At 48.2% G+C, this 26,486-nt stretch overlaps 3 protein-coding genes across 10 annotated transcripts in view; 2 read left to right on the forward strand and 1 right to left on the reverse strand.

The window, feature by feature from the left end:
- LOC125699963 (synaptotagmin-like protein 2) overlaps positions 1-4,441 on the forward strand; it is a 36,703-nt gene extending 32,262 nt beyond the window's left edge. For all 3 annotated transcript variants that reach the window (XM_048960042.1, XM_048960043.1, XM_048960041.1), the window contains exon 17: positions 783-4,441. In XM_048960042.1, the coding sequence (XP_048815999.1) occupies positions 783-928 (146 nt within the window). In that variant the 3' untranslated portion in view covers positions 929-4,441. The remainder of the gene's footprint in view (positions 1-782) is intronic.
- A 4,670-nt stretch (positions 4,442-9,111) lies between these two features.
- Positions 9,112-16,229, forward strand: RAB39B (RAB39B, member RAS oncogene family). 4 transcript variants are annotated; one of them, XM_048960054.1, is made up of 3 exons: positions 9,112-9,401; positions 12,639-12,859; positions 15,016-16,229. In XM_048960054.1, the coding sequence occupies exons 1-3, from the start codon at positions 9,187-9,189 to the stop codon at positions 15,021-15,023; spliced, it is 444 nt and encodes a 147-aa protein (XP_048816011.1). In that variant the 5' UTR covers positions 9,112-9,186; the 3' UTR covers positions 15,024-16,229. The 4 variants fall into 4 exon arrangements, 3 of the variants coding, with proteins under 3 accessions (XP_048816011.1, XP_048816010.1, XP_048816009.1); XM_048960053.1 differs by having other exon boundaries at positions 9,113-9,401; positions 14,158-16,229; XR_007379745.1 differs by having other exon boundaries at positions 9,116-9,401; positions 12,639-14,294.
- Positions 16,230-17,287: 1,058 nt separating this feature from the next.
- On the reverse strand, positions 17,288-26,028 carry VBP1 (VHL binding protein 1). Of its 3 annotated transcripts, none has more exons than XM_048960056.1 (6): positions 25,910-26,028; positions 21,821-21,945; positions 21,155-21,221; positions 20,613-20,711; positions 18,747-18,929; positions 17,288-17,304 (listed from the first exon to the last, which is right to left on the reverse strand). In XM_048960056.1, exons 1-6 carry the CDS (start codon positions 26,000-26,002, stop codon positions 17,296-17,298), a joined length of 576 nt encoding a protein of 191 aa, XP_048816013.1. In that variant the 5' UTR covers positions 26,003-26,028; the 3' UTR covers positions 17,288-17,295. The 3 variants fall into 3 exon arrangements, with proteins under 3 accessions (XP_048816013.1, XP_048816012.1, XP_048816014.1); XM_048960055.1 differs by lacking the exon at positions 17,288-17,304 and adding an exon at positions 17,329-18,529 and having other exon boundaries at positions 18,791-18,929; XM_048960057.1 differs by lacking the exon at positions 17,288-17,304 and adding an exon at positions 17,329-18,529 and having other exon boundaries at positions 18,791-18,929; positions 21,821-21,941; positions 25,910-26,018.
- Between the last annotated feature and the right edge of the window lie 458 nt (positions 26,029-26,486).

Consider the following 26,486-nt stretch of genomic DNA (forward strand, 5'->3'; position numbering starts at 1 on the left):
AGCTATACTTACTGTTAAGCAATAGGGGTCTCTGAAAGATGAAAGACAAGCAGAAGATTTCAGGGTGGGGGATGTAATAAAAGGTGACTGTTCCTTGAGGGACTCAGGAAGAGCCTTATTGTAGCTTGAAGATCTGCCTTGCAGGTACTCATTTGTTGGATACAGGTACACATTTATTGGATTTGACTGTGTGATCTCTGTTTTCAATCTCTAACATGTCACCAAGAGAGTTGTGAACTAACCAGTGGGAAGTTCACATAGAAATATCAAACCCAGGATTAGTTGTGATCCAAGTTTAGACTTTTATCTATTTGACAAGTAGTCGGCACGTGAAAATGTGGTTGGAAAATCAGTTTGGAATTAATATGCACACTTTTACACTATCATATATTTGATTCCTGTACAAATGAAGTGTAGAGCAAAAGAATTTTAACAAATACCTGTCCCTCTTCACAACAAATCAGGAGGAATGCCAAACCTTGTAGACCTTCTTTACCACATCAAAAAAAGCAGTACTGGACTTGAGCCCAACCTTGTTTTCCTTGCTAGGTTATTTTTAGGATTCTTGTGTTTTGTGGCTTTTATACTGAATTCTGGTGTAAGATGGAGATCATTAGCAGAAGAACAGGAGGTGATTACAGAGCAACTTCCTGACAGGAACTCAGCACCTTTTAGGTTAAGGCCCTACCTGCAGCAGTTGTATCTCAGTGAGTACTTTTTTGTATGGAGTGGAAGCTCCTTATGCAGCTCCCAACGTTACCAATCTCCTCGTTTCTCTTCAGGTTTGAGCTACGGCATCCCCGTGGACTGGATGGACTCAACACAAGAGGAGGTGGCCTTTTGGCAGGAGATGATGTCTGCTACCAATGAGTGGATTGAGGGGTTGCTGCCACTACGCTCGTTGGCAGGGAGGAAAAAACTGAAATAACCTACTGTGTGTTCTAGAGCAAGGCTGAACCTGTTTGTTAGATATAGGAAACTTCCCACCCCGAGGGGATAGAGACCATGGGGCTGGCAATCGTAAGGTTAGTAAGGCAGTTCATGGGCAGCACTTTGGAGATGTTAAATGTTAACAATTTGTTCCCTGATGGAAGACCTGGAAAGTGCCAAACTGATGCTATGCTTGATTTTGAACAAGAAGAAATGTTACCTTTTTATTTAATGAGTGTGTTTGAATCCATTAAGCACTGGTAACATCAGCAGGAAAGAGGAAATCCAGATATTTATTTATTTTTTTACTCTTGCTTGTACTGTGTTGTTTTTTTTTTAACCCATGCAGAGATGTAGTTGTACTGAAGCTTCGCTGTGGTATCACGCATATTTACCTGCAGGTGGTACACTTTGTACTTTATGTAGAATTGTTCCAAGTCACCAGGCAGCACAGGCTGAAAATGAGAGCTTTGCATTTGTCACTGGTGGCAACACATCTGTACCATGAAAGAAATTGAGATCCAGAGTGAATCTAAAGAAAGAGAGGACTGTTTGAAACAGAAAATGAAGCAATCCAAGGAGGATAACAACCAAGAATTCAATATATTAAATCCTTCCTGCTTTAATACAAAAGAGAAAAGAGATGGTCCTGCAGCTAGTAAGATTTTGCAATCAAGAGCTGCTTTCCTAGCTTTCCCACTGGCTTCGTCAGTGACCTCAGGCAAGTTACTCTATTAAAACAGTTCCAGTGCAATATGAATTGAAGTGCTTGCCTAACTGTAAAATAACATTACATTGCTAATGGACCTAATAGCATCTTTGAAATGCCTTGTGTGCAAAACATTTCAGTATAAAATAATGATGTAGGGAGCAGTCTTGCGTTAGCCTGGCATAATGGGTCAGGAAAAATGGTCAGAACTGCAGTGGAACGCAGGAGATCCTGGGAGAGGTAAGCAGGGAGTGAACGAATGCCAAGGGAAGCTGCAGAGCTGAGGACTAGGGTAACCACCTGCCTCCATATGTCCTGCTCCCCTTCTTGTCTGCCTCTCACCTGATGCCTGTCAGATAGTTGTCCAGAGCTAGAGCAACCTTCTTGTCAGTAATTGCAAGAGTTTTGTGTCTGGCACACTCTAACAGTGATAGAGTGATGTTATGAATGCATTTTGAAATGTAGCTCTGTGATTTGTACTTTGGATGTACATATTGTGATTAAATAGAATGTTTTTCTTTAGTCATCAGCTGGTCTCCTTGTGCCTGTCTTTAGCATGGTCTGAGTAATGACATTGCAAGCAAAAGAGGTGTTATATTTTATCGTGTCAGAATGACCCTTTTTTGCCCAAGGGTAAGTGAAATGTTGTGGAGAAATATATGTATATATATATATTCGTAGTTGTCCCATTTTAGATTTTGGTTCTGTGAATATTTTGATATTCTTTAATGTGTTGATTCTATTTTTTAACTCAAACAGCACTAATATTCAGCTGAGCAAAATGGTTCTAAATAAATGAAAGAAAACTTTGATGGTTAAAATAACCAGAGTTTTTCATGAAATGAAGACATCTGGGAGATAATCAACAGCTGTCAGGGCAAACAACAAAGATTGTGGTTTTGCAGTTGGAGAAAGATAATACTTGAAAATGTACCAGTTATGGTACTGAAAGCAGTAAGAGAAGGCCCATAGGGCAGCAGAATTAATTAATGACTAACCTAATGAAGGACTTGGTCTATATAGCATGTCAACCCAAAGAGACTTTACATGGGTTCTAGCCTGGTGTCACTTTAGTACCTCCATGGGATAAAACAGCAGCATGTAAATATTTATGCATACATACAAGAGAACTTCCACAAAGAGGCCTGCTTGTTGGTGGCTGCAGTGAGCTACCTGCAGGACTGCTGCTCTCACCCCAAATGTTTCCTTATCCATATTCCTCCTGGGGGATTTCTGCTGTACCTGCAGATGTGGATGGTGCTGCAGGAGCCTCCAGCCAGGCAGGCCCAGCTCTTCCTCCAGGAGGTTTGTCTGACTGCTTTCCATTGTGAGCACAGAGCCATCCCTCCTGCTGCTCCTCATGTGCAGCAGTTGGGACAAGCACTGCTGTTACACAACTAGAGCTGGAAGTGTTTGTTTGGTCTTTCAGAAAATTATTGTCTTTTTCACCAGCGGTGCCAATAAAGGGGATAAAGGGTGTCAGTGGCCCAGCTTCATGCCGGAGTGGTGGCTGCTATGGACTTGGCCCAGGATTTTGTGAGCAGGTTGTTTCTGTATTCAGACTTCTTTGAGGATTTTTGTTAATCTTTCAGTAGCTTGTTTATTTAAATTAAGCCCTGATTAACTTAAGGAGCTTTCTTTGGCATTTAATGGTTTATCAGAGTAAAAGATTACACTGCCAAACCACACACGCATTTGCAACACGGCTGTATTTGAGGCAGTAAAATTTGCCCTGTCTTATCTGTGTCACTTACTATGCAGAAAGCACTTTATCTGGGGGAAAAGAACCACAAAACTAAGGCACTTTTGTTGTCAGTGACACACGGGGGAGTGGAGGAGCTTGTGAATATAAGGTCAGTGCCTGTTTGCATGTGGCTTACGATGCTGACGTTTGTTGTCTGTGCCTGCTATATATGTAAACTCAGGGCCATAGGCTTACGATAACGTGAGTTTAATAGTAATTGGTTAAAAAAAAAAAAGTTGAAATATTTCTACCTGTATTTACTGGTTCGTTGTAGAGTGGGTTAAGCAGAGTTCTATAAGAAGATATATGAAAGTATAAGACTCAGTGCATGTAGTGTGTTTAAAAATTCATTTCTAAGACTACAAGCAGGCAAGTACCAGTGCTACATGTTCCAGCAGGGATCCCTGCATGCAGCTCCTGGGGCCGAGTCCTGTGGTCACTGATCCCTTGCTGGGTACAGAGGTAACCCCAGGGGCTGGGCAGGCTGATGTGTTGCAGGGTGCTACCTTTAGGCACAATCTGCTTAAAATAAAAGAAAAATATCAGTGTCTGCAGTTGAGCTGGGCAGCTACTTTCTATGAATGGTCTGCATTTGAGAGTAAATGTGCTCCTTTTGAGTTTATACCTTATCTGTGTAACTTTTTCTTTGAAATCTTGTAAGCAAGAAGAGAAGAGAAGGCAAGATTCTGGAAATTATTTCTTCCTCCTCGTGCACGTATAATCTGTGGCCTGTATGTATTCAAATCTTTCATATCACAGGTATCAAACTATCAAAAATAACTGGGAAACTAACTAAAGAAAAAAATAACTGCTGAATCTTGAACAACATCCAGCAGATGAGTGTCTTAGAGGAGATGGAAAACAAGTGGTTGAGTTAATTATCCATTACCAATATTTGCTCGGCTCTATCCTTCACCAAGACAGGGGAAAAAAAAGAAATACTGTGATGATTCAGGGAGTAAATTATGCTGCCTGAATAAACCCATGTAGTAACACTATTTAAATGAGATTTACTGTATTTTTGAAGGCTTGTCGAATTGACTCAAAAATGTATCAAATAGAAAACCTGAATAAAGAATCACACTTCCATTCCTGATAACTGAAACTGTGTGTTCTCAGCACAAAGTTGGTTGGGTAGTTTGTATTGTTTGGCCATTTTGTACTTGTATAGCTTCCATAGGCTAATATTTTTTTTTGTTCAGCTGCCTGTTTTCCACCCATCAGGTGTCATGGCTGTCTGCTCTTGGTGTTCCAACAGATGCCTGGGAGAAGTCCCTTGCTGCCACAACCACAGAGGTTGTCAGAAGATACTGGGATTGCAAAGATGCCATAAGGTATGTGTTACTGGAGCTGCTCACTCAGCAGCACTGCTGCACAAGATATTACTGATGCATAGAAATCTCCCAGAATAGAGATCCCTTCCCATGGGATCAGCCTGGAGGATCAGCCACTTCTCCCTAGGGAGTGTGCTCTATGTAGAGGCATTTTGTACCTGCAGCTTTGCTGTGAGGAACAGGGCATCAGTGAGGGGCTGGCTGAAGTCCCTGGGGCCACGAGGGCACTCTGAGTGTGGTTTGGTATTGCAGAGCCAGCTCTTGATCTGCTGTGTGAGCAGGAGAGGGCTCATGTGTGATGAGGTTGAAGCAAAAGTGGGTGGCTTAAGGGAACCTGTTCCCATTTCTGGAGTGCTTATCAGCTTCTCCCATCCTTCTGAATGTGCCAGTGTTTGGAGGGTGCTGGATCAGCTCAGAGCAGCACAAAACTGAGCGCCAGCCTCCAGGAGGGCTGTGGAGAGAAGTCACTGCTAATGGCTTTGGAAAAACACCGGTGGGAGCAAAGGCCCAGCCTGCAAGGTTTGGTGGTCACAGCAGGTTGGTGCTGGTGTGTTCTGGGTTGCAGTCCTGCTGTGAACAGCCTGCTGGTGGCGGTGCATTCATTTCCTTGTAAGGCACTTAAGCAGGTGCTTGCTTAAGCAGAAAGATGGTTGCATTTTAAAATTCTATAAAATCTCATTATACGTGTCTTTGGGCTGTGCACCTAAGTCTGCTAAACCAGCCCTGCTTTGTTGGATTGTCCTAGGAGGAAAGGAGGAAGACCTGAGGATGACAGCAGTTCTGCTGCTTAGCTTCCAGGTTTCTTTCCAGGGCTGCATTAAGGATTAGAAATTACTTGGTGCTCTGTGTTACATGAAGCACCAAATATATAGTACCATGCAACCAGTCCCACTGCCTGCAGCCTGAAGACCCCCACAATTAGCCTACAGCAAGAACTACAGCTTCTGATAAAGGCTTGTGTTTAGAGGCATAGAACAAAGTGAATGGAAATATATTTTGTTTTTTCTTGCTCTGCAGACCTGCCTGTGCTGCAATAGACTATAAACATGAGACGCTACTGATAGGAGCAGAAAACAGATTTCATGCATCTAGCAACCTATAATGCCATCCTCCTGGCTTGCAAACAATCCAAAGCAGCTCTTGAGCTGCAAGCTCAAGTGCTGGGCTCAGAGGGGAAGCTTAGGAGCTGCTTTCTGGCAATGTAAGTAGTTCAGACACCCACTCTGTAGGAAGAAAAAACACAATAACCTCTTCTCTCCTCCTCTCTCTCCCACTCACCATTACTAATTTATCCTGATTGTAATGGCTTCTATTTGCTCTAAGCAGATCCTGTTCCCTTCCTAAGAAGACCTGAACAGCTACAGGGACATAATATTCCCAGTGGAGGATCTGTTCTTCAATTCAGGCAGACTCAGGCAGACATAATGATGGGAGCCCCCGTTTTTCAATCAGCCAACCCATGGCCTTTTTAATGTGATTGTAATCTGAGATAAGACACCTGGTGCTGCAGCTGGAGAAACCCATCCCATGGTATTGAGCTGTCTTTTAATTTACTGTCACAGGGAAACGTTTTGCAAATATTTTACATCTCTTCAGGAGCCCAGCCACCACTCTGCACAAGCTGGTGTGGCCAGAGGCTATCCCATGTGTGTGCTGTGTGGCACCAGAGCAGCCCTTCCACTTGCAGGGGTGCAAGGACAAGCTTATCCTCTGTGCACTCCCACCCATGGGGTTCAGAGTGTACCAGATTTTCGCTTCCCTGTCCATTCTGGTTGCAAAATAAATGCTAACACTGCCCCGGAGCACTGCTTGTAACCTCTCTGGTTACTTCTGAGTGATGGTCCCGTTCAGCCTGTGCCTGCTCTGCTGCTTCTGATGTGATCCCAGTGTGACACTGGGGGACCTCTGCAAGGTGCCACCTTGTAGCCCCAGCCAGAACCCAGGGTGGGACAGAAGCTTCCCCACGTCTCCTGGTGGTCAGCCCTGCTGTTGGAGTTAGGGCTGTCACTTTGTCACAAAGTCCTAAATCACGCTCCCAGTGCTTGCTGTCAACATGGCAGTCAGTTCCTAAGCACCATGTGGTACCCTTGGCTTTCACCTGCACTGCCATGACTAACTGTGAGCATCATATAAATAATAAGCATAAATCACTCAGTGCTTCCCCTTGCTCTCAATTTACAGAGGTGTGCAGCAGCCAGCAGGTCAGGAGGGCAACATGTTGCTGCCAGTGGTGCAATATCTCAGTGTCACACCTCCTAGGCATGCCTAATTTAACAGGGATGCTTTTTAACAGAGAACTAGCTAATCAAGCTGCTATCTGTGGTGGGCCAGCCCCCTTCTCATCTCCCATCACCCCAGTGTGTGGCCATGACTCTTCAGGAAGCTCCCAGTCTGAACAGTTTGGTGGTATGCACTTCCATGGTTCCCTTGGGCTGGTCTCTGCATGTGGCCAGGTGACACAACCCCAAGGGTTAGGGGGCATCTGCCTGTGGGTTTGGGCATGCGTGAAATGGGTGCCAGAATGGGTGCCAGCAGGGCCATACTGTGAGGGGCAGAACACAGACAGTCATTTTTGTAGTCTTGGAAACCAAAAGGTCACTTAAATTGCATGGTGCAGTGGCAATGCTGTCATAGCTTGAAATGGTGATTGAGCACCTGGTGGGAAGGCAGGGCCAAGCTGGGGGAGCTCAGGTCCATGCAGTGCACCTGAGTGATCAGAAGGGGTGGAGCCAGGATCCACCCCATTCCCAGACCTCATTTAAGGGTTGGCAGGGGAGGTGAGGGGATCTCACTGGAGATCCCTGCCTCCCAGAGGAATTCCAAAGGTAAGCATCCATGTTGCCAGTCATTGTTTCTGTATCTGTGGCTTCTGCCTTTGGGCTTGTTCTCATTTGCTGTAGCCTAAGGTTATGCCACCCTGCTACTATTGCTGTCCTTTCCATCACATTAAAGCATTACACACTGTGGGTGCAGTGCTGAGGCACTCTGCTCCTTCTAGCGCTGCCATGGCTTGGAGGCAGCTCCAACCGATGGCGGGCAGTCAAGAGATGCAGAGGGAGGGGTTTTGGAAGAAGACTGAAGTGTAAGTGAAGAGCGAAATGGAGGAAGGAGCTGTGAGTGATGCTGTGGGAGGATCTGGTTTGAGCCATCCAACCTGATTTAGCTGTCTCTTGGTGCTTCTGCCTGTGACACAGGGCTACAGTGAGCCTGGGCACCCAGCAGGAACCTGGTCTAGCCTGTCCCCTACCACCAAGCCTGCTTCTGCATCAACTCCAGGTTACTCTCAGACACCAGATTTTCCATTTCTGCAACGATACCAGCACAAAGGCTCCTCCAGGATTCCATTTTCTCCCACCTTCTCAGTTGCTGCTAATTAATATGATGGAAACCCAGTTACATAGCATGCATCTGTCTATGTGAGTGTGTTAGAGGGGATGAAAGCACTGCACCCAGACCTGCAACAGGAATGGTGAGGCTGGAGGTGAGGAGGAGTGAGGCATGGCTCAGAGAAACTAAAGTTGTGGGCTGAGATTCATGGGCATGGCACATCACAAATGACACAGCTCAGTGCCGCACATCAGTGCTGGCTGTGAGTCACCGGTAACGTTCTGATAACTCAGATTTATAGGTTTAATATTTGTCTGTGGCTGTGCAGATTGCTTCATCAGTTTTCTATCCCGTCCTGAGGTACTGTAAAACAGGATCTTTGAGTCTGTTGGTTTTTAATAAATGTGCTGCATTTCAAAGGATATTGAAAACTTTCCCTGCCGTTTGTTACTGAGGCCCGAGCTGTGACGTCCGGCCCCGTTTGCAGGCTGGTTGCACGGCTGGTGCTGCAGAGCCGCGTTGTGAGGATCGGCTGAACGTCATTGTCACCGTGAGCGCACTGATTTCAGCTCATGCAGCCTCTTTGTAAACTTAAGAAAACAAAACTTTTAAAATGTGGCTTATTAGCCAAGTTGTTTTTAATAATTCAGTGATCCTTTTCTCTTCCCGTGACCCAAGCCCCGCTCAGGTGGCTGCCGATCAAGCCAAAGCTCGAGCATCCCGCTGCCTGCTGGGCTCCGTGCGGATTGCGGTGCGCGCACGTCCTGCGCACTGAGAACAGACAGCCTTGCCGGGCTCGCGGCCAGCAGCCCCAGCCCCGCGCCGTCCTCCTCCGGGCTCTTCCCGCGCCCCCCGCCTCCCTCGGTCCCGCCCCGCCCCGCCCCGCTCGGCTCCGGCGGCGGTTCGGGGGTGGCGGCTCCTCCCGGCAGTGCGGTAGAGCGCGGCCGCCATTGCATCGCGGCTCGGCCGGGCCTCCGCCCGCGGCCCGGGAGGACGGGGGGCGGCGCGGCCACCCGCAGGCGGCTCTGAGGCGGACGGAGCGCGGCCGGCCCCGCGCCGCGGCCCCGCGCCGAGCGGCGCCCCGGGGCCGGCCTGGCGCTGCCCCCTGCGGGCCGGGCATGGGCGGGCGCTGAGCGGGCGGCATGGAGGCCATCTGGCTCTACCAGTTCCGCCTCATCGTCATCGGCGACTCCACCGTGGGCAAGTCCTGCCTCATCCGCCGCTTCACCGAAGGCCGCTTCGCGCAGATCTCCGATCCCACGGTGGGCGTGGATTTCTTCTCCAGGCTGGTGGAGATCGAGCCGGGCAAGAGGATCAAGCTGCAGATCTGGGACACGGCCGGGCAGGAGCGGTTCCGGTAGGGCTGCGGGCGGCACGAAGGAGGGCCGCCAAGCCGTTTATTTACGCCCTTCGTTTCTGCCGGGCGAAAGCCGGGGCGCGGCCCGGCGGGCCGAGGGATGCGGGGCTCCGGCCGCGTGCGGGGCGGTGCGGGGCGCGGGTCTGCAGCTGCGGATCCCGCCGTCTGCAGGGCAGGGCGGTGCGGGGCTTCGGTTTGGGGGTGAGGTTGTGAGAGCGGCCCCGAACCCCGGCTAATCGCGTGGGCGCGCTTCTGTTTTTCGCCCATCTTTGACCCGCTTTCCTCCCGCTCCCTCCGGAAGCGCTTTCCTTTCTCTGCGTCTCCGCACAGCATCGCGGAGCCGCGCTGCCGTAACGCTTCCATTCACACGTCGATGAACGCTGCCCGCTCCCGCCCCCCCGCCTCCCATCCCGACCCCCAGGGCCGCGCTCGGTCCTTGCACACGGACAGGCTTTTTGCCGAGGCCGGGAGTCGCTGCTTTATTCCGCTGGCTGAGAGGAGGCACCGGAGAGATCGGTTGCGTCAGATTCCGAAACACGGCCGTGTGCGATCCCGCGCCAGTGCCCTGCTGTGAGGAGGGGAAGCTGTTGGACGCCTCTGGTTTCCCATCTTGGAAAATGGAGGGAAGTCTGGGGCCCCCGGGGCTGCTTGCCCTTCTTGCTGGTGCCTGAACCTGCATGTAGACGTGGTGACAGGCGACCTTCAGCACAAGGGCAGCAGCGCTCAGCACCAGCAGTGCGAGGGGCAGGAGGGTCGCTGGCATAGGAACACATCCTGCCGCTTGGAAGTGCCCTTGCCTAAGTGCTGACTTAAATTCCCAAAACGAGAAGGTAGAGGGAAGCAAGCAAGCGCAGCAACCTTTATGGTATACTGTCTGCTGTGACGAAAGTCTGTTTTGCATTTGTCCCTATCAAATCCCAGTTAACCCTGCCATGCGTTGTGCCCCATGAAGCTGGCAGCTCCTAGGCTTCCCCTTCTTGGTAAAAGGCAAAACACTGCTGACATGGGGTAAGCTGAAGTTGTGAGTGCAGGCAAGAAGCGTAGCACTGCATGTACTCTCCAGAACTGTTACACTTGTTTGTCACAGTGCAAGGAATTTCTTAACAAGGAAATTCTTAGGAAAGAACTCCAGTGTTTCATGGAGTTCTCAATTTTGAGCATTTGCAGCTGCTCTGCAGTAAGTTGACAGCTGTCCCATGAGGAGGAAAGCACTGCCATTGCCTTGATACACCATGATGGTATCTGCTGGTCTGCATCTCTGCTGCAGTTTTGCTCTTCCTGACTGTTGTGAGTTCTCTCACTCTCCATCAATGAGAATCTATTCCTGTGCAGCCAGGGCTTAAACTACAGTTAAGCACGTGCCTCTGTTTTGTCATCTCGGCCTCAAAATGGTGCTCTTTGGGTCAGCGTTGAGGCTGTTTTGGAGTTGTAGAACAGCAGGGTTCTGTTCTTCCTGGATCCAGCAGGTTGTGCCCTTCTCAGGTTGCTCAAATACTCCAGTTTCTTGCCTGAAACACGACATCGTGTAATGCTAACAAAAGCAAAAGCATGTGCAGCCCTCCCTGGCTGGAAATGCGTACCAGCACCTACAGAAGAGCTGTTCCCTTCCAGTGAGAGGGAAGGGCTGGGGTGGGTGGTGAGGACCCCAGGTAGAGGCAGGGAGAGGGAGAGGTTTTGCACAGAGGCGGTGCCTTTGTTTAAAACTTGGTCAGAGTGGCTGTGAATCACAGCACTGCTCTGCTGCACTGAGGGAAGGGGTGGGCAGGGGTCCCGTGGGGAGCTGGGCAGCGAGGCGCAGAGTGAAGGCAGCATCGCGTGCTTCCTGCGGAGCGGTAAGGAGATGGCTGTGGAAAGGCACCCACACCTTCACCTTGTTTTGCCTCAGCTCAGCGCTCTGCTCAGATCCTGTCGTGTCTCTCAGAAGTACCTGAGGCACTGCTGATGCTGGCAGGAGCAGCCAGGGCTGGTGTGCTGGCACACAGGAGAAGCACAAGTGCCTGTGACAGCATGGGGGTGAATTCAGAGTGCCAGTGTCTGTCTGCAGCTGGCCAGAGAGCAAACGGCAGAGCTGATTCCCTTGTTTCCAAATGTGCAGAGCTGTTCTTGTCCCTGGGCCAGATAACTGGAGAGCAAAAGTTAGCCAAGTCAACTCTTTTTTTTTTTCCTTCCTTCCTTCCTTCCTTTTTTTTTTTTTTTTTTTTTTTTTCCGGTTCTGGCTTTCTTCAGTTGGATTTTCACCTATCATTGCATGAATTTTGATAAAGCAAATCTTGAAAATGCCGCTGAATCATTTCTGGGGGTAGCTCTGCAGGATAAGCACACTGCAGGGCAGAATAGCCTCTATCAACAGACTTGCATGGTGGAGGAAGAGTTGTCCCAAGGTAGAAGTAGTGGTGCTTACATTTTCCCAGAAGTAGTTCAGGTCCCTGTCTAAGTTCCTCCAGGGACTGAAATCAATGAGTGCTTCTGGATTTAGAATAATCCGTGACTTTGCAGGAACAGTACAGTTGTACAGCTTCTTCTTTTTTCTATATGTAGTAGCTATTGGACTGTAGCTCTGCTCAGCTTCGTGTTCTCTGTAGATCTTTGTTGGCTGATTCCATGTGCTGCTTCAGGCTGCCTCAGACCGTGGAGAATGCTTTCCATTTCTCAGCCTGAGGGTCTGCAGGACCTTTTTGGGTCTTTTTAGGGGCACAGCTCCACCTTCTGCCTTCTGACCTGTGGCCTCTCTCTTTGCCTTTTATGTATCTGCCAGGAGGTGTTTGGCTCTGGGTAAATCCTTTAAGCTGTTACAATGCTTCTAAACCAGTGGGGCAACCAAACCATGCAGAGTACTGACATGGTGTGGTGGGGGCTCGTTAGGCCAATGGCAGAGAATATGGAAATCTGTGATAGAGAAACCAGAAATGGTGGTGGAGTTATGGCAAATCCATGAGGCAGTTACCCAGGACTGAAGTTTTAAGCAAAGATTAGTTGTCTTTGTGACTGACAAGATGTGCAGAGCACAAGTCAAAGCTGTGAGATGTGACTGAGTGACATTCTCTGTCCTGTATTCTGCAGGATAGATGGGATAGCAGAAATGCTGCCTTTTAGAGCAGAGGCTTAGGTACAGAAGTGCCACATTGCAATTAAGAAAAAAGAATCAAAAGAAACAAGCAGGAAAAAAAAGAAGTGAAACCTGCTCTGCCCTTCTTCCCAAATAGCAGTGACTTACATGTCTGGATCATTTTTTTCCAGGTCCATCACCAGAGCCTACTACAGGAACTCGGTTGGTGGACTCCTCCTCTTTGACATTACAAACCGCAGGTCCTTCCAGAACGTCCACGAGTGGCTAGAAGAGACCAAGGTGCACGTCCAGCCCTACCAGATCGTCTTTGTTTTGGTGGGTCACAAGTGTGACCTTGACACACAGCGGCAAGTCACCAGGCACGAGGCCGAGAAACTGGCTGCTGCATATGGTATGAAGTACATTGAGACCTCTGCTCGGGATGCCATTAACGTGGAGAAGGCCTTCACTGATCTGACTCGAGATATATACGAGCTTGTTAAAAGGGGGGAAATTTCGATCCAGGAGGGATGGGAAGGGGTAAAGAGTGGGTTTGTCCCAAACGTAGTGCACTCTTCAGAAGAAGTGGTGAAATCAGATAGGCGGTGCTTGTGCTGAGCTCTTCTAGTGAGAGAAGTGGTGATGAACTCTACTAACCAAACGTACTTTACTAAGTGAACTCAGTGTGCCAGAAGGGAGAGCAACGCTCCCGTTGTGAACAGCCTCCCACAGTCTTTTGGATACGAGAACAGACCCAGGGAATGAATGTTCTGTTCCATACAACTTTTCAGAACTGGAGGCTACAAACCTAACAGAGTGAGTGAGGGTGCATGTAGATTTTGTAATGAGACAGCAAGCAGAAGTGAGGGACAGCAGAAGGGGGCAGAGCACACAGTTAGATCTGAATGGGCCAGCATGTGCCACAGTGCTGTACGTGTCCTGTTTTAAGCAAATCTGTAGCGCCATGCTGGGTGCTGGAGCCATGGCATGGATAGTGCTGTAGTATGAGAAGCAGCAGAGAGAAAGATGACATCTTAGTTTGCATCAGCTGCTTATTAGCAGGAAGGTGTGAAGGCAGCAAGGGTACCATTCCTTCCTAAGGCCAGTGGCATAGGGAAAGTTTACTGATGTGGTATGCATACTTCTGAATTTTTTTCTTACATTCTTGAAACTAGTTCAATAGTGGAGTACTCTGTGGCATTTAAAGAGGAGAACAGTAGTTATTTGATTGGTAATTACAATCCAAATGATTTCCCCTAGTGTTTTTCATGCTGTAAACTGGGATTCTAAGTAGCAATGCCTGCTGCATTAGTAATTATTCAGTACATTTTTAAACTATTTACTGCCTCAATGTGTACCTCAGAGTACCCTCAGTTCAGGGCTTTCCAGAATAACTAAGTGATCAGGAGCATAAAGAGAAAAACTTGTGCTCATCTGCTGTATCTTGAGGCTGGAGTATGGCACCCAGGTGGGACACACCAACATTTATCTGCTAACAGCACTGTGCTGATGTTTTGGGTGCCTTGTCAGCTGGGGCCACAAGGAAGAATGGAACGAAGTTGGGCAGGGCAGGGGAAACTTGAAAAGCTTAACTAAGGTGCATCCATGAGGTGAGATTTGCTTTTAAAGAAGTTGAATAGCATGGAAAGCAATGGCTTCCATCACTATCTGCTGTTAAAGTGTCATTTTCTTTCTTGGCATCTGTGGAAGAAGAGAACTAGAACTGAGGAGGAGGAGCACAGAACAGAAGTGTGTGAGCAGGAGGAAAAGGAAAGCCCCAAGACAAGCTCAAGAGTAAAATTTGTTTTCCTCCTTGTTTTAATTTGACTGGAGATGATCCTTATCAGGTTGGTCATTGCGGGTGGAAGCAGTTGTTAAAAAGGCTGTATGTGGGTGGCCATTTTCTGGGCATGCTTTGTTTCCTCTAAGTTTCAACCAGCTTTACAATTGCAGCAGGGTAACCTGTAGCAAAGTTCAACCTATTTAAAACAAACAGAAACAACAGTGACCTTTTTACTTGAGTTTGCAAGCTTTACACACCAAACTAATGGGCAGGAGGGAGTAGGTAGAACTACAGGAAGCACCTGGTGTTTGATTTTTAGGCCTCGACGTAGAAAGAAGGTACTTGTTAGAGCTTTTTTTAAGCTACCTCCATCTTGGACAGAGTGAGTCTTGAGTGCTGTTGAATTCAGACTGACTCCCCCAAGCCTCTTCGCATAGTTTGCAGTACTTGTGCTGGTCTGTACGAATAAAAGATTGCTGTGTATAAAAAAAGAACTCACCCTGAAGTTGGATTACATTTTCATTTGAGTACTCTCGGAACAATTTCAGTTCCTGAGCACTGCAGGGGAGGGCACTGGTAGCAAATTAGAGTGAAGGAGGGATGGCACTGGCCTAGCACCTGTTGTAAGCTGCCCGCTGCTGCACAACCCGGCCCCTCTTGGACAGGCTGTACCTACACTGAGAACCCTGTGCTAAGGCCCACTGAGCTCCAGGCAGACTCGGTGCTGGTCAAGCTGAGTAACCTGAAGGTTCAAAAAAGAAATCTCTTAAAAAATCTCTTTCTAGGTAAGTGAAGCTGGAGAAGATTGATGCAGAGCACCACAGGAGCTGGGCTACCATGGGCTCTCTACCTTCAGCTTCTGCTGACGCCAGTGGGGAGCACAAGGTTTGCTCAGACCGGGACTGCTAGTCCTGTTCTCACAAAGACGAGGGCAAACAGGTATGAAAGGGTCAGCTTTCTTATTCTTTCTTTCTTTCAAGTTCTGGCTATTCACAGGGTGTGGCTCAGGTCGCCTTGCTGGCTAGCGGCTGTCCTAAGGGCAGAGCTTCAGTGCTCCATGAAAGGCAGGTGAAACTTTAGAAAAGATCAGAGTTTTAGCAAGAGTAAAACCTGTGAGCTTCTGTGCAGGAAAAGCTCAGTTTTCACAAGACAGCTGCTGGTTTATTTGATGGCTTTGGACATTCCGCTTCTCTCTCTCTCAGTCTTTCTGCTCCCAGAGGGAAATTCCAGGAAACCTAAATAAGCACGTATATTCAGGCCTTCAGAGTAAGTACCTGATTTACAAATACGTGTCATAATTCTGAGGAGAAACAGTACAGAAGAAAATGTATGCAGTCTCAACTACTTAGAGGTAATAAATGGTTATATTAAATGATAGATAAATCGTTATATACATCTTTTTCTAACTCCTTGCATTTTTTAGGCAGCTTATTAAAATATAGGAAATGTAGATTCCTCTGTACAAAATTTGGAATGTTTTTTCTAAGATGAAGAACTTATAGGATATGCTAAGCATTCTTTTCTAACAACTGGTTTTAACGCTTTGACTTCTGGTGCAAGAGGGATTTAGAGAAATTAAAGGTCATAACCTTCCACAGGATAAAGGTCAGGAGCTCTTTTACTCTAGGTCAAAAAGAGAAACAAGAAAAGCTAACTTAAAACAATCTGCATGTTAGATTCAAATTGCTCTGAACCTCCAGAATAAAAAAACATACTATACACTTTCCTCGCTTTCTGTTATGCACTGTAATGAAATGTGAAAATAATGCTGTATTTAGCTGTCTGTATGTGACTGGAAATATGCTTGTACTTAGCAAAATGGTTACCATGTGATACTGTGAAATTTAAAACTTGTAAAGAGACTGTTGGTTTTTTTCCTTCTCCCCTCCCTGTTCCTTATCAGTAAGCTATCTCATACCTGTACCGCTTCTGTACAGCAGCCCTAACTGGAAATGTGGTACGGACCAGCTCAACAATAAACAGGATCTTTGCAATGGCACCTGCTGTACATCTTTCTGTAACGGCCATCGGGTCACATCTGCAAAACCAGCAGGCTGGGTGCTGAGAAAAGCAGTGCAGCTGCAGAAATATCAGCCTGCTCCTTGCAGTCAGCCAGAGGAGCCATAGCTGCTCCTGGAGCCTGGCAGGCAGCATTTGGCACACTGCAGAAACTGCTCTAGCTCCTGTGTAAGACCTTTCTGTTCTTAATCCAAGCAACAAAAATGTGTCAGTAAACAACAGGGCAATACTGGATGAAGATCGGTCATACGGAAGCCAGAGTTGTCTATGAAGTTTTTAGCTTTGCGCTAAGCAAACAACAAAACCCTCTATTGAAAACCAAGGGTTGTGTGTTATTCCAAGGCCAGCTCTCGCCCTACCAACCTGATACATTTTGATCCTGCTGAGTGCTTGCAGTCCTAATGCTGCCTCCCCCCTCACACTAATGCCCAGCATTAGGTCATTGGAAGCTGTGCCCAGTAGGGTTTTTTGATAGTGCATAAATGCTTAACTCATCATTTCATTGTGCACAACAAAGAGAAGCAATTGCTGCCTTAGGACCAGCTAGAAAAGCAGTGGTGTGAGGGAAGTGCTTTAGCCTGCTGGGATCTCATTAATCCATACAGAAGATAAAATTGCAAGAGAAATCAGGACGTTTGCAGCTGCCTTTCTTGTCATTCCTGATGCTCTCAAAAAGGGAGAGAAGCACAGCTTCAACCAAGCATAGCAAGGGGTAGAGATACATGCTAGTCAGATAATGCATTGGTTTAAAATTCTCTCCTAGCCAAAAAAAACAGCACCTCCCTGCAAATAAAGGTGTGAATGAGCCCAGCCCAGGTCTGTATTGTGAGCACAGCTAAGGACTTACCTCTTTCATTCCCATCCCTACAGCTCTTGCTGATTTTCAGCCACAGTGTTGTCAGATCAACTGCTTCTGTTCCCAAACTCAGGTGTGGTGACTCACAGCCCCATTTCACTCACACCAGTATCCAGCTTTCCACAGCTTCAACTTCTCGCTCCCCTGCCCCCAGTGACAAGATGGAAACATAGAACATCATACCTCAAATTCATGACTCCTACAAAGAAAGATGCACAAAAAGTGGTGTTTGCCACAATTGTTTAGTTTTACTATTTTAATATAATGAAATAAAAGTACAAAAACTTTACAGGTATGTTGTTTCTTACATGAAGTTCCAACAGTGAACATTTGCGTTTATTTTGCAGCAAAACCTGTACTCTTAAATGTGCATATTAGCCACTGACATCAGCACTGAGCATTTCATTTTAGACAGAAACTGCAGAGGTAAAAGGCAACAATCTCGCAAGGCTTCGTAAGAACCAAAAAATATTCCACCTGTTAACACCAGAAGCCAGACTGCAGTCAACCATCCTCATCTAATACAGGTTTCACCAGCTGGGAGGCTGAGTGTGAAGACATTTGAACGACATCTTGTCTAAGGGATTGCAAGTAGGGTTTTTTTTCATTTACAGGCTGCCAGCATTTTGGTGTCCTTGTTCAATACGTTTGCAAAAGTAAGCCATGTGTGCACGTGTGTGGAAAAAGAACAGGGTGAGAGCACCTGCAGGCTTGACAGAACTTGTGCTGTTTACTCCATTTAGCATTCTTTTCTGAAGACAAGTCACAAAGTGTTGCATGTAAAGTGCTGAGAGTTCGGCAACAGGCAGTCAACTAACAGAATCATTAAAATCAAGTTTATCCAAAGTGGAATGCTTGTATATTGGTGCTGCCAAAGAAGTAACTGACTGAGACAAAATCCAGGGCTTCACTGTTTGTCCTTTTTCCTAGGACATGACAGCTGTGTGTCTTCCCAGCCCACGCTGACTTTACCTTCGTCAGCTGCACACAGAAATGAAAAGTAAACCCTGCATGGCCTTAACCTGCCATCATGCTGTCAGTTTCATACATGCACCCTCACCTTTTCAGACAAACATTCAGGCAGAAATTTACTTATAGCAGACTGGTCTGATCCAAATATTACGTCCTTTGCTGGACTGCGTGGTATCTTCTCAAACAATCTATACTTTCATGAAGCATGCATGAAACCAAATTCTGAGTTCACAAATAAATAAAATGCCGCTCACCATTAGTTTTTATATATTTTACCATTTACTGCACTGCTTAAAGTAACTCAGTCCCTTAAGAATGAATTTCAGGGGTATTTAAATAAAAAATATTTTGAAATTGAAACCACATTTAAAACTGGCAAAACTATGCTTTGTTTTTCGAAGGGTCTTCCTTGTTTCTTCTCTTTACGTCCCAATTATAAACTCTAGCCATATCTGAGGGTGTGAAATTAAGGAAACAGAAGTGTTCAGTGGAAAGAGAAAAGGGGAAAAGCTGGATATCCCGTTGATCATACATACTTCATTTAACTTGCAGCAGACTACACAAACCTTTTAATGAAAGAGTTGATGTGCTGCAAAGCCTTCACTTACAGGCGTATCAGTAACTAAGAAAGTAGGAAGAGTTGTTTCACTTTGAAACACGAGCAGGTACCTGTACATTACCTTCCACATCACTCCTGCATATTAAAAGGATACTGACTTCTGTAGTGGTGAACTGATCCCTAAGAAAATCCAGGTCTTCCTCTAAAGAATCAAGGTTTCTCGTGGCTGTTGACAGGTTCTTTTCTAGCAGAGCCTGAGCTTCATCAATATCATATTCAAGCATCACGTTGGCCTGCACAACAAAAAGATTCATACAAGCTTTTACACTTGCACTGTAAGGAATAAGACTGTTTATGGCTCATCACATTAACACTGATGAGCCTAGGCAAAGTCTGGGGCAAGCAATGTCAGAAGCCACTTGAGGCCCCACCACTTCAGTAACAGAGTAATAAATGCCCCCAGTGACTTGGAAAGAAGTCTTCCTCCTCTTCCTGAGCAATAGGGGACTTCTGTGTATTGCATTCAATCTTTTATGCGCCAGTATCTCATCTCCACCACATCTGAAAAGCAAGACACTCCTCATTCCTTCACAGCATCTCCAGTGTCACACAGCTCTACAAACAATTCTTGCTGCATTCAAGATTCACCTCAGGATCTGTGCAGTATACAAACAGCTGGTGGCACTGCTTACTAACAAAAAGTATTACAAGATACAACGTGTATGAAAGTCCAATCTGGCATCAGGGTGGTTTTTAATCAGTACATTTCAGCAAGGAAGCCACCATGTAAAAGAGAATAGAACCAAATGAAGATGCACCCACGTAGCTTTGTTCCATCCAAGAATTGTGTACTGAACAGAGCCACATAAATCTTAATCAGACAGGATTGCAGGGAACACTATGCAAGAACTATATATGCAGTGCTTTCCTCTTTTTTGGTTGTTTTTTAAATAACTGCAAGATGGTTTCTGCAACAGTACTGATATGCACAGCCCAGCACAGAGACTGTAAGCAACATGATGGATGAAGAGCTAAAGGCCCAAGAAACCCTAAGTACAACTAACAAATCATTTGTGGTGCTTCACGACAGCTTTTCTGTATGAACCAAGATGAACTTCCTTTGACAATCTGTGATAGAAGAAACCTGGTAGACCTGGTTGACCTGGAAGTCAATGGTTGTGAATCCTGAAGGAAGTAACCTGAAAGCAAAATGAAGCAGACAGAAATCTTCTGTTTTTACAACAGAAAAGACTTTGGTGAAGCTGTGAGGAACTGCCAGACCAGCCAGGATGCAACGCATACCAACAGCGCTGCTGCTCTAAGCAGGCTGTTGTGTTTGGCAGCCAGCGTGTGAGAACACCAGGGATTTACAAGTCTCAAAATAAACATTAGCAGGTTATCTCTACAGATAACGGGGCCTCTGCTCCTGAATATCCCAGCTTTATATTGCTTTGGTACTTGGAAATGTGACTCAAGCTCTGATCCCACCAATCTAGCACAAATTCCACTCTAAAAGCTGGCAGGTACCTCTGAGGAACCCAAATCCCACCCTTCCCCAGAAAGCTTGCATGGAAGCAAGCTAAATACAAATAACAAGAAGACTGGAAGTTAGTTCTCAAGCTAAGTTGTTTTGTTGGGCATATTCATTCCAATGCCAAGCAAGGTTGCCTGGTAATGTGAAGCACAATGTGACAGGGAAACATTCACAAATACACTTTTTTGATAAAACAGTTCAGCAAGATTGCAGTTCTCTGCCATTTTACTATGTTCAGGCACTAAGGAAAATTAAAAACAAAACCATGAAAACTCCACGAGCATGTTGGAATATTGCTATGTTTGCTGCACTGAAATGACACGGCTCTCCCTGCACACATGGAGCATTACACTTGTCCTAACCAGCTGAGCCAGCAGTGAACACCATCTGCTGGAAGATACAGTCACACAAACCATCTCAGAAAAGGTTCCATGTTACTCACCCCCAGCCACAAACAAACTTTGTCTGTAGGAGGAACTGATGCTTTGCAGTAGAGATTATCTGCCAATAAAAATCGGGTTTCCATTGGATTTGTGGATTCCTTAAGAGAAATGATAAAGCTTAACATTGGCATTTCACTGGAAACTCACAGAAGAGACAAAGTTTACAGTAAGGAGTGCACTTTTCTGCTTTATTGCCATTGATACAGTATTAGCTTGGGTGAAACTGCATGTATGTTTACTTCAACATTGAAGTGCCAAGACAAAGGCATTCTTTAAAGTATTTAAAAGCAACGTGGAAATCTCTATAAGGACTAAAATCCAAGCTTAGCTGCAATCTACACGCTACTGAAGGGAAGCTTGCATTACAAACGTTACTGGTTTTGAACAAGCTTTCAGAAAGTGCTACATACCTTTAAAACAATTCTGTTATTTATAAAGGCATATTAAGTGTGCTCTCCAAAACATTTCTTGCAATGTGTTCTGTTAGGGTGGAAAGGCAGTTAGCTTTTCTCATACTCGTTAGATATTCAAAATAGTTTACCTTTTTCTTCTGCATGTGTTTTAAAATTTCTAATGTCTGTTTAATTTCGGGAATCTGACCTTTTAGCCTGTGAATTAACAACAGTCATCATTTATTATTTTACAGAGACACAAAGTTTCCTAAACAAGTGACGAGCTCTATTACACAATTCAACCTCTTAAAACTTGATGCCCTGAACAAACAGCTTTCTGAGCTTACAAATGCACGTTTAAAAGATGGAGGCAGGTACAGGCACCTCGTGCACGGCTTCCCCAGCCCCTCAGCACAGGCTCAGCAGTCCCACAGCGAGCAGAGCACGCAGCTTTCCAGCTGTGACACACACTGACAACAAGGTGCACCTGCTGGGCATGTTTTGGTGAATTTCTGGTCCCCACTGGGCAGAGGGAAACATCTGCAAAAACGCAGATAAAGACCATAGCACTCAAAACAAGTGCAGGGCTTTTGGCCTTAGAGGCTCCTGACCAGATCAGCAGTACTGTCATTTCTTGTTGGGCATGATTCTCAGGAAGAAAAGGAAAGCTGTTTCTTTGTCCTGAAAGTACTGCCAATATCAGCTCTCCTAAAACCAACTTTGTACTTCTTGGGATATTGAAATTAACACAACTTTAATTAAAAAAAAACTGAACCGTGCCAAACATTTCCCAGTTCTGCACAAACATAACTTACCTTCGTTTCTTCTGAGCAAGATTAAGTTCCAAAAACTTGTACTTCTGGTACTGCTCATCCAACTTCTTCAGAACTACATCTGCTGTCTCGTTTCCGGGCTGTTTCATAAAAGAATCCACGTCTTCCTTGAAGGGGAGAAAAAACCCTCAGCGTTACAAGAGCTTTACAGAAATCCTCAGTATCGTCAAGCAGAGAGCTGCATCAAAGACGAAAGGAGTATTTCACAGCTGTATTTACTGGTGCCTTCTTAGCAGCAGCATCAGCCCTGCCGATGCTGAATGACATCCAACAGGAGCAGCCCTCAGACCAGGGCTAACTTTCAGTTCCCTGTGTGCAAAGTGGGGATGGCGCTCCTCTGGTTTCTCAGATTAGAGCTGCCTAGGATAAGAGCGACAAAGCAAAAGGGTCAGGCTGAGCCTGAGCCAGGCTATGTGATGGCAGAGAGAGGCAAAGAGGAGAAAGCTGTGCTAACAGCTCAGTGCAGCTTTGTGCTATTAACATGTCTTTGGAGGAGCCTCCTGCAGGCAGCAGAGCCACGGGAAGCCCTGCAGGACAAAACAAGCCAGGCCCAGGGAGCAGCACCTCGGATGGCAGCTGGAGCAGCAGGACGCTGACCTCTGCCAGCCCCAGGAAGCAGCTCAGCTGCCTCAACCCGCACTGCAGCCTCCTGAAAGGTGCGTGGGCCGAGGGATGGGCCGCAGCTTCTAACCCGACAGCAGCTACCTGTGTGCAATGGCCTGAGGAGCACCTGCAGTTACTGCGCCAGCAGCACAGCAAGAGACACAGCTGCCTCCTAGAACCATAGAATTGCTCAGGTTGGAAAAGACCTTCAAGATCATCGAGTCCAACCACATCCTAACCATGCTTTCCTAACTCCAACAACCCACTGCTAAATCATGTCCCTGAGCACCACATCCAAACAGTTTTTAAACACATCCAGGGATGGTGACTCAACCACCTCCCTGGGGAGCCTATTCCAGTATTTAATGACCTACAAAGAAGTTTTTCCTGATATCCAACCTAAACCTTTCCTGGCACAACTTGAGGCTGCTTCCCCTCGTCCTGTCACCTGTCACCAGTGAGAAGAGACCAATCCCACTCTCACTGCCATCACCTTTCAGGTATAGGAAGCGAGCTAGATGGTCTTCCCACAGCCTCCTCTTCCCCAGACCAAAAACAGCCCCAGATCCTTCAGTCTCTCCTCATAGGACACATCCTCCAGGCCCTTCACCAGCCTTGCTGCCCTTCTCTGGACCTGCTGCAGCACCTCCATTCCTTTCTGTACTGAGGTGCCCAAAACTGAACACAGCACTGGAGGTGAGGCCTCACCAGTGCTGCGTGCAGGGCAGGATGACTTCCCTGGTCCTGCTCACCACAGCATTCCTGATCCAAGCCAGGATGCCATTGGCCTTCTTGGCCACCTGGGCACACTGCTGGCTCATCTTCAGCCCACTGCTCATCAGCACACCAAGGTCCCTTTCCATCAGGCAGCTTTCCAGCCACTCCTCCCCAATCCTGTAGGGTTGCCTGGTGTTTGTTGTGACCAAAATGCAGGATGTGACACTTGGCCCTACTGAAACTGGTACAGTTTATCTCGGCCCATCAATGCAGTCTATCCAGGTCCCTCTGCAGTGCCTTTCTACCCTCTGGCAGATCAACACTTCCTCCAAACTTGTCATCTGCAATCTTATTGAGAGTGCACTCAATCCTCTTATCAAGATCATTAATAAAGATGTTGAATAGGAGTGGCCCCAGTACTGAGCCCTGGGGGACGCTGCTTGTGACCGGTTGCCAACTGGATTTAACTCCATTGACCACAACTCTTTGGGCCCAGCCATGCAGCCAGTGTTGCAGCCAGCAGAGCAATGCCCATCCAAACTGTGGGCAACCAGCTTCTTCACCAAGGTGTTCTGAGGGACAGTGTCAAAGGCCTTAATGAAGTCCAGGTAGACCACACAACAGCCTTACCTTCATCCACTGAGTGGGTCACCTTGTCATAAAATGAAGTCAGGTTTGTCAAACAGGATCTACCATTCATGAACCCATGCTGACTGGGCCTGATCCCCTGGTTGACTTTTAATTGATCCATGATGGCTCCCGAGACTGTCCGTTCCATAACCTTCCCATAACCGAGGTGAGACTGATAGGTCTGTAGCTACCAGGATCATCTTTCTGGCTCTTTCTGAGGACGGGCATCACATCTGCCAGTCTCCAGTCCACGAGGACATCCCCAGTTAGCCAGGACTGTTGAAGGATGGTGGAGAGTGGCTTGGCAACCACATCCACCAACTCCCTCAGCACTCTGGGGTGCAATCCACCTCATGGACTTGCGAGTGCCCAGTTTTCAGAGCAGGTCCAAAACCATTTCATCATGGATCGTGCAGAGCTTATTCTGTTCCCCACCCCTATCTTCCAGAGCAAGGGGCTGTGTGCCCAGGGAGCAACTAGTCTTACTATTAAAGACTGAGGCAAAGAAGGCATTAAGTACCTCAGTCTTATCCTGGCCCTTGCTCACTGTTTGCCTCTGCATCCAACAAAGGATGGAGATTCTCCCTAGCCCTCCTCTTACTGCCGATATATTAATAGAAATATTTATTGTTGTCTTTCACCTTAGTGACCAAGTTCAGTTCTAGCTGGGCTTTGGCCTTTCTAATTTTCTCCCTGCACGGTGCTCCTGACAGAGCCTGCAGCAAAGTGCAGGCTGAAAAGACGAAGACAAGACCGAGCATTGTGAAAACCAGACTGGAGATGCTCTGACACAAAACTCCCTCTTGTGGAAGCAGTTCTGCTTGTGTAGATCACTAGGGAACAAAAAGCAGCCCTGAGTGTGTTGTTCAAGTCCAGGGAAAGCCAGGTTAGCTACGTGCCACGCGGTGCTTGGGGAGCCATGAAAGACCACAGAGCAGCTTGGCCTTTATCCATGCCTATGAAGCGGTGAGTGCCAAAAAGGCACTGAAAAATTCCCTCCAAACCGAGGTGATTCATGAAACATTCTTCAAAAGTAACGCTGCCCAGGCAGCATAGGAGGAGGGGGAACAAGTGAGTCACAAGCAGGTCTTTACTGCAACAGCACAGTTCTGTCACTGAAGCCTATTTCCTGAAGAAAAAAACCCCAAACAAATCATTAATAAAACCCATACCCTCATAACTATTTTGCCACTTTGAGCAACAAGACAGCACTAAATGCTTCTTAACACATGCTTCCTTTGGATAAAGTTGAGTGTCCCCTAATGTGTACGTGCTCAAACATCGCCACTGCAGAGACCATTCCGGATCTGATGTGAGCATCTCTCAGAGACAAGGACTGGGATGCCAGTTCGTAAGGCTGCAAAGAGGCACGGAGTGAAGGCACAGCCCGGGCTGCAAAGCACCCGAGAAACTGGAGACGCGTGAAGCACACAGTATCACAGAATGGCGCCGGGTGGAAGGGACCTCTGGACATCATCCAGTCCAAACCCCGCTACAGCAGGTTCCCTAGGGCAGGACGCACGGCAAGGAGGCCAAGAGGGTTGGGACACGGGCAGAGAAAGGCAGCGCGCAGCCCGTCGGGCAGCCTGCTCCAGCAGCGGCTCTGCCGCCCTCCAGGAAGGGAGCCGTGCAGCCCGACAGACGGCGGAGGAGCCACACGCACCGACACGCGCGGGGCGCCCCGGTCCTCCGACAGCTCGGCTCGGGGGCAAAAGCTGGCGAGACGAGACGAGCACAGAGCTTCTGGCCGGAGCGCGAAAGCACCCCGACCGCCACTTCGAGAAAGGGCGAAGGAGGCAGCGCCCCGAGTGGCGGCTCCGGGCACGAGGCCGCGGCCCCGCACGGCACAGCGCTCGGGGTACCGAGCCGAGCAGCCCCCTTCAGACAGCGCTCGCGACCGCCGCCCTCCCGCGCTCCGCTCGGGGCCGCGCGGCCCAACCCGCCGTGCCGAGGAGGCGCAGCGCTCGCCGTCACGGAGCGGCCACCCGGCCGGGCGGCGCGGAGACCCGCATCCCACAGGGCGGGCCCGGGGCCGAGCCGCGCCGCCCCCCGCGCTCCCCGGGGCGAGGGGACCGCCTCGCGGAGCCGAGCCCCGCCGTCGCCCGCGCCTCCGCCGCTCACCACGAAGACGGCCTCGGGGATGCCGAGCGGCCCCCGCTTGCCGCCCGCCGCCGCCTCGCCGCAGCCGGGCCCGCTGCCGCTGGCCGCCGCCATCTTGGAGTACCGACGCCGCGCGCGCACGCGGCCCGCGACGAGACGCTGCAGGCGAGCGTCAGCGCGTCAGCGCCGCCCTCGGAGCGACGGGAGGCGGGGCGCGGCGCCGGGCGGCCGCCGGCCGAGAGCGTCGCCTGCTGGCGGAACGCCGCCAGCCACGAGTGCGGGAGGGGCCGAGCAGCGGCGGCGTTTCCGGCAGCGGCGGGCGCTCTGCGATTCGAGGGGCTCCGCCTGGCGGAGTGCGGGGCTGGACGGCGCTCGCTGGTCGGCGTGCGATTTCCAAGAATAAAAACCGCCAGCCGCCACCTCGTGTGGAGCTGTGCCGAACTGCGCCCCGCCGTGCCCGCACCCTGCCCGGGGCCGCCGTTTGCCCGGACCCCGCCCAGCCCCGAGGCCCGGGCTGCGCCTCACCCCGCGGGCAGACGGCAGAGGCCCAGGGCAGACCCTCAAGTACCAGAAAGGAGAGGAGATGCATACTGGCTTG

The sequence above is a fragment of the Lagopus muta genome, chromosome 13 (genome assembly GCF_023343835.1).
Source record: "Lagopus muta isolate bLagMut1 chromosome 13, bLagMut1 primary, whole genome shotgun sequence".
Taxonomy (NCBI): domain Eukaryota; kingdom Metazoa; phylum Chordata; class Aves; order Galliformes; family Phasianidae; genus Lagopus; species Lagopus muta.

What these genes read in the sequence shown, in the direction of transcription:
- RAB39B (XM_048960052.1), top strand. Translation starts at nt 9,187, where the DNA reads ATGGAGGCCATCTGGCTCTACCAGTTCCGCCTCATCGTCATCGGCGAC. An exon ending in GCCGGGCAGGAGCGGTTCCG is followed by an intron (nt 9,402 to 12,638) that starts GTAGGGCTGCGG and finishes ATTTTTTTCCAG; the next exon opens with GTCCATCACCAGAGCCTACT.
- VBP1 (XM_048960055.1), bottom strand. Translation starts at nt 26,002, where the DNA reads ATGGCGGCGGCCAGCGGCAGCGGGCCCGGCTGCGGCGAGGCGGCGGCG. An exon ending in TCCCCGAGGCCGTCTTCGTG is followed by an intron (nt 21,946 to 25,909) that starts GTGAGCGGCGGA and finishes CTCCCCTTCAAG; the next exon opens with GAAGACGTGGATTCTTTTAT. An exon ending in AAGTTTGTTTGTGGCTGGGG is followed by an intron (nt 18,930 to 20,612) that starts GTGAGTAACATG and finishes TTTGTTGTGCAG; the next exon opens with GCCAACGTGATGCTTGAATA.